The sequence below is a fragment of the Parasteatoda tepidariorum genome, chromosome 5, assembly GCF_043381705.1.
Source record: "Parasteatoda tepidariorum isolate YZ-2023 chromosome 5, CAS_Ptep_4.0, whole genome shotgun sequence".
NCBI lineage: Eukaryota > Metazoa > Arthropoda > Arachnida > Araneae > Theridiidae > Parasteatoda > Parasteatoda tepidariorum.
The window spans coordinates 76,396,126-76,401,722 of NC_092208.1; the positions used below are offsets into that span (position 1 = coordinate 76,396,126).

General features: G+C 29.3%; 1 protein-coding gene across 1 annotated transcript in view; it reads left to right on the forward strand.

Annotated features, from left to right (window-relative positions):
- Positions 1-283: 283 nt before the first annotated feature.
- Positions 284-5,597, forward strand: part of LOC107443682 (uncharacterized) — a 21,446-nt gene continuing 16,132 nt past the window's right edge. The window contains exon 1 of the mRNA XM_043056604.2: positions 284-462. Within this exon, the coding sequence (XP_042912538.2) occupies positions 299-462 (164 nt within the window). The 5' untranslated portion in view covers positions 284-298. The remainder of the gene's footprint in view (positions 463-5,597) is intronic.

The window sequence follows — 5,597 nt, forward strand, 5'->3', positions numbered from 1 at the left end:
TAAAGTGCTCGACTTCGCGCGCAGGTCGTCGGGCTACCAAAGCGGGGGGTGCCATCCCTTCCTCAGAGGATCAAAATTGCGATGGCATGTCTTCGGATCATCCTCCGGGATGTTTCCCAGACCGTTGCCAATAGCCCATTGTGCAGCTCTAGTGCGACGTAAATTAACAACAACAACAACTGATGTTATCATGGCCTTTACTTTATATTAAAAACAGCTGTTATAAAAATTTATGCAACTTGTAGGATTTAAAAACAAGCATTATTACCGGTTTTCTTTATTGGCACTACAGTCTAGGATGGGGCTTAGCCTGCAACACAATATTTTTCCAGACAGTATCTCTGACCTTGATCTTCCACTTGGAGACTTAAAATCATTCAAGACATCATCCATCTACTTTTTCTTCAGTCTGCCTTTTGTCCTTCTGCTTCCAATACAAGATCTTCACCACTCTGTTTTCAGGTAAACTCTTGTTGTGATGAAAGTATGAATAGTTGAAGTATAAATACCATTAGTATAAATTATTACTAAATTATACCATTATAAATTATTAAATTATACCATTAGTATAATTATTAGTATAAATATATTAGAAGTATAAATACCATGAAAGTATAAATACCATTTAGGATGAATAAGTTTATGTACTCCTTTCATGCAAAACATTAGCATAAATATATTTAATAGTAAAAGGACTACTAATTTTTGCTTTACGCTAAATTTCTAGTGGTAAATAACTGTAAATAATTTTGAAGGTAACGGTAAATAATTTCGAAGTGCGGTTGAGTTAAAAGGTTTGATATTTTTTAAAAAGAAAACACAAGAATTAAGTGCTAACAAGTCTACATACAGCGTACCCGAAAGAATCGAAAAACGCAAAGACGACTGAGCGAGTGTGAAAAATCAATATATCTTTAATATATTCATCAATAATGACAAGTTTTAATAAAATTTCAGACAAAAATTACATCCACTTAAATAATAAATGCTTTGAATTTTGGCGCTTATGCTTAGTTATATTTTAAAGTCACATCGCACAATAGTTTAAAACTCGTTGAAGAAAAAAAATCTTAATTAGCGCATAGTTTGTAATTAAAAACTACTTTAAACTCTAACATAATTTTAAAGTTATTTTACGTATCTTTATAGAAAATCTCGAAAAAAAGGTTTGTAACTTAAAAACTGACCTATTCCAACTCTAAGATAAGTTTAATGTTTTTGAAGCTAACAAGCATATGTTATCTAATTGTTCTTTTATACGCGTTGAATGGCAAATACTAAAAGCATTGGAATCAATTGAATTAAATGTCCGGATTTAATTCACGAAATCTTATAAAGACACACTGCGCACAGGTGTAGCTTTAAAAAAAATTAGCGATAGGTGACTTTGCGTTCAAGTTAAAAATATTTTGTTTAAGGAACAATACGCAAGTAATCAAATTTAAAACAATTTTTAATATTTTGTCCTGGGTGTTTGGACAATTGTCCCGGCATTCCTTTGTTCAGTACGACTTTGCAAATTGCTAATAGCAGCGCAAATAAGGATACGATACTTCAACGATAGTTGCCTTCACGAATTAGAAAAAAATTCTGTTTCATGACATAGTATTAGTAAAGAATTCAATTGTTGCAATCTTCATAAAAACAAAATAGACTACGAATGAAAATGACCTGTAGTTTTTTTCGTTAAATTTTAAAAAATTCGAAAGAACCGAATAACTACGTTTCATTGCAAAAGATTTTGCGTTCCAAAATTTATTTAGAATCTTTAATAACAGCGGAATCAAAGAATTTCCTATATGTATGCAAAAGATGTATATTAATAAAAGGGTATACTTTTGGACTAAACAAGTCTTATTTTCAATCTTCTGCTTTTACAGGCATTTCGCACTTTAAAGTATTATTTTACTACTAAAGTGACACGTTAGTGTTATGATAGTATTACTGTATGTTATATAGTTATAGATTAGTTACTGTTAGTGAGCACCGAAGTTCGTTAATGAGACTAGGAATTTATCACAATGACATTACAAGCTCATGACAGCACTAAAACATTCCGTTATGAAATAACTTTCATATGAATCTTATTCTAAGGACAAATCGATGTAGTTATATCAATAAACAAATTGATACAGTACAGACAAATAAATCTTAACGTAAATACAGCTCTAAGTGTAAAGTTTTTGTGCCAGCAAAAATCTGACACTGACATTACAGCTACGAGTGTAAAGTGTAAAGATTTTCTTGCCCGGTACTGTATTTTGTAGTGTAACAGCGTCGCATTATTACGAGGAATTTCAGTACGGGGTATTAGTCTATTTAACAGTAAAATAAAACACGAACTTCATGAAAATAGCTTACAAAATGTTTGGTTTAATTACTTTATGTATTTAATTTTTATTTAATTAAAATATAACTATATATTGTATACATTTAAAAAAAATTGAATTTCCAATTCTAAAATATGCTGTTTGAATTTTTGTGCTGTTCAATTATAATAATTTAATTTAAAGATAAGCGATCTTAGTTCAAAGCGTAATCTGACTCTCTCCATTTTCAATCAAATTTTATGGTGCTCTAAATATATTTCAAATAAGTTCAAGAATTTATAGATACAAATTATTTTAATGGGCCTGTTAAAACTAATGAGTCCTCAGTTAAAAAATTTTAATGACGAGTAGTTACGTCATCGACGATGTGTTTAGAATGTTTAGACACCCATTTTAAATATAGTTTAATAAATGTAAAAACTTGTCGATTTAATTTACTGGAAAACCTCTTAGTTAATCACAGCAGTGCAGTCTCAAGTTAATATTTTTAGCTCCGGGAGCCATTTCACGGTTTAAAAAACTTATAAAATCCACCAAGAGCATGTGTTTAAACTTGGATAACGAATATTTCACTATACCCTTATAGCTTAAAATTTCCTTTGCCTGATAAAACAGTCATTTAAATCCAAAAATATAAAAATCTGAGGGTAAGACCAGGTAGATATATAAATAATGAAACACTATATCAGCAAATATTCGTTTTACGCATATTCATTTAATGCAATGAATATTATTACCTTCCTACACTAAGCATACGGGGAGTTCAAAATCACAAAGGATGCATTTGGTATTAAGTTTTTTTAGTTTATAATATTTAAAAATCAGAAATTACATAGCCTATCTTCCTCTGTAATGCTATAGGTTCGTTGTTATCGTTTACAGTTGAGACATTCAATCCAATCTACAAGGAATTTAGTCAGTTATGAAATATAGTTACTCTGTTTTATATGACGGCGGAATTTAACCAAAAAAAATTAGCCTACCATGAAGATAGTAAAATTTTTAACAATTATAAATAATGGATAAGAGGCTTAATCACATGACCTTTCCTAAAATATTAGAAATTAAAAACAGAATTAAAATGGCGGAGTGGGAATAAATATTTCTAATTTAACATTGAAAAAGTTTGCAGTCTATTCTGTTTCCCTCTTCTCCAAATAACAATGTGACTTGTCAGAAAATAATGTCATTAGTAACAGTAGTTTAGTCAAAAATGACTGGTCTGTTTTATCCATACTTATATGGCTTTCAACCGGCTATAAGAATTGATCGATCTATCTCCAAGTTCAGAATGAACTTTCAGCAGGGCCGGATTACCCATTAGGCCAGACTAGGCCATGGCCTGGGGACCCCAATGATTAGGAGCCCCCTTAAAATGGATTTTTTGAAAATACTAAATTAAAAAAAACAATTATTTTTCAAATTTTTTCAAAATGTTGTAATTATTTTTTAGTTCTAATTTCATAAAATAAAGGAAATTTTTATTTATTATTATTTGTTTTAAATTCAAATATGCTTTCTTAAATGAGAAGTTGAGTAAATACTTTTATAAATTAATATATAAAAAATATACGAGAAAAAAATTTAATCTAAGGGCCTCAAAAATTTGAATGGCCTAGGGCTTACGACTTATCCGCCCCTGACTTTATGAAACTGTTTGATATGAATGGTTATTAAATCAAGCAACAATTTCTATACTTCATTATCTCTGAAAGTTCACTTAAGAGATTCAAGTTAAAGTTACATAATTTTTATAAATTCAATAAGGGTTTTAAAATTTTATCGGAAAAAGATTTTTCCATGTCAAAATTTTTTCAAAATTCAGACATGATATGAATTTGCACTTTACTTCAGTTTCAGACTAATTGTATATAATTAATGAATGGGTGGGTTACGTTGACTTTAGAGTAAGAGTTTTATATTTTAAAAATGTAGAACAAATTTTTTAAAGTAATGTTATGGGGTTACTATTACACTTGATTTTATGATTATTATTTTATTATATAGAATTAACCGATAAAAGAAACTCGTACTATTCATTTATATGTAAACTAAATTTTATATTCATACCAAACTCTAATTTGAATATTAAAAATATCACCACAAAATAACTAGAATCACTTTGATGATAGATTCAGACCATGCTATGATGCAAGTTGCTGCGCTAATTTCATTTAATTGTTGTGGAGCTAATTATATGATAGCAATCTGTAATAACTTATTGGTCAGCAACTTACACTAGAATAGTACGTAAATTATTTACTTTTTGAATTCCAAAAAAAAAAATATTAAGTTAAAAAAAAAATAAAGTTAGGAGTTAAAAGTGTTTTCTGCTGGTGAACTTCAACCTTCGAACCTAACTGTAGCATTAGCATTATAAAACTTTTTAAACTGTATTTAACAATTATTTAAGGGTTTAAATAAAACAAAATATGAACTTGACGATTATTAAAAACTAAGAGATGTTAAGACCTGTATTTCGAATCTTCCTCCTTGAAGGTTCCACAGAATATGAAGGTAAGATCTGTTACCATAGAATTGATTTTCTTAAAAGTTCCACATAAGACGGAAAGACCAGCGACCAGAATTGTCACTTTTGAAGATTTAGTTACGAATCTAGGCAGAGTATCCAACAAATGATCATCCCAAATAATCCAGGTAAAAACTTGGAGAAGCGATTCTGAAAAAAAAAAATCATAATTTATAAAGTTTCTGAATAAAAGCACATTTAAACTTTATTAGCCCTTATCTAGGAACAATTTTTAAAGTTACTTCGGCAGTACGAAGAAAATTTTACATCTGTATTGAAACTTGATAATTGAAAATATGATAGCTAGATTAGAGAGAAAAATACTGCGAAGCATTTTCGGTGGAATAAGTAAAAACGGTACTTGGTTTAGAACAGGGATGGGCAAACTTTTTTGGTCGTGGGCCAAAAATCTAGAAAAAAAAGTTTGGTGGGCCGAGTAAAAACTTCTGAAATAAAATAAAGTCAATTCATCATTGAGTGCATGTCACTCTACATCAACTTTGCGATTTTTAGTTGCCATTTTGGGATAAAAAATGTTTACAAATAACTCAAAAAGGCAGTAGCCATTTTATACATTTAATAATTTCACCATTATTTACAATGACGTTGTATGTGTGCAATCTTTCCATACGCAGTAAATAATGTTAGAATGTAAAAATTCTATTCTTTCTATAGTAATAGTGAATGTAAAAATTCTATTCTTTCTATAGTAATAGTGAATGTAAAAGTTCTATTCT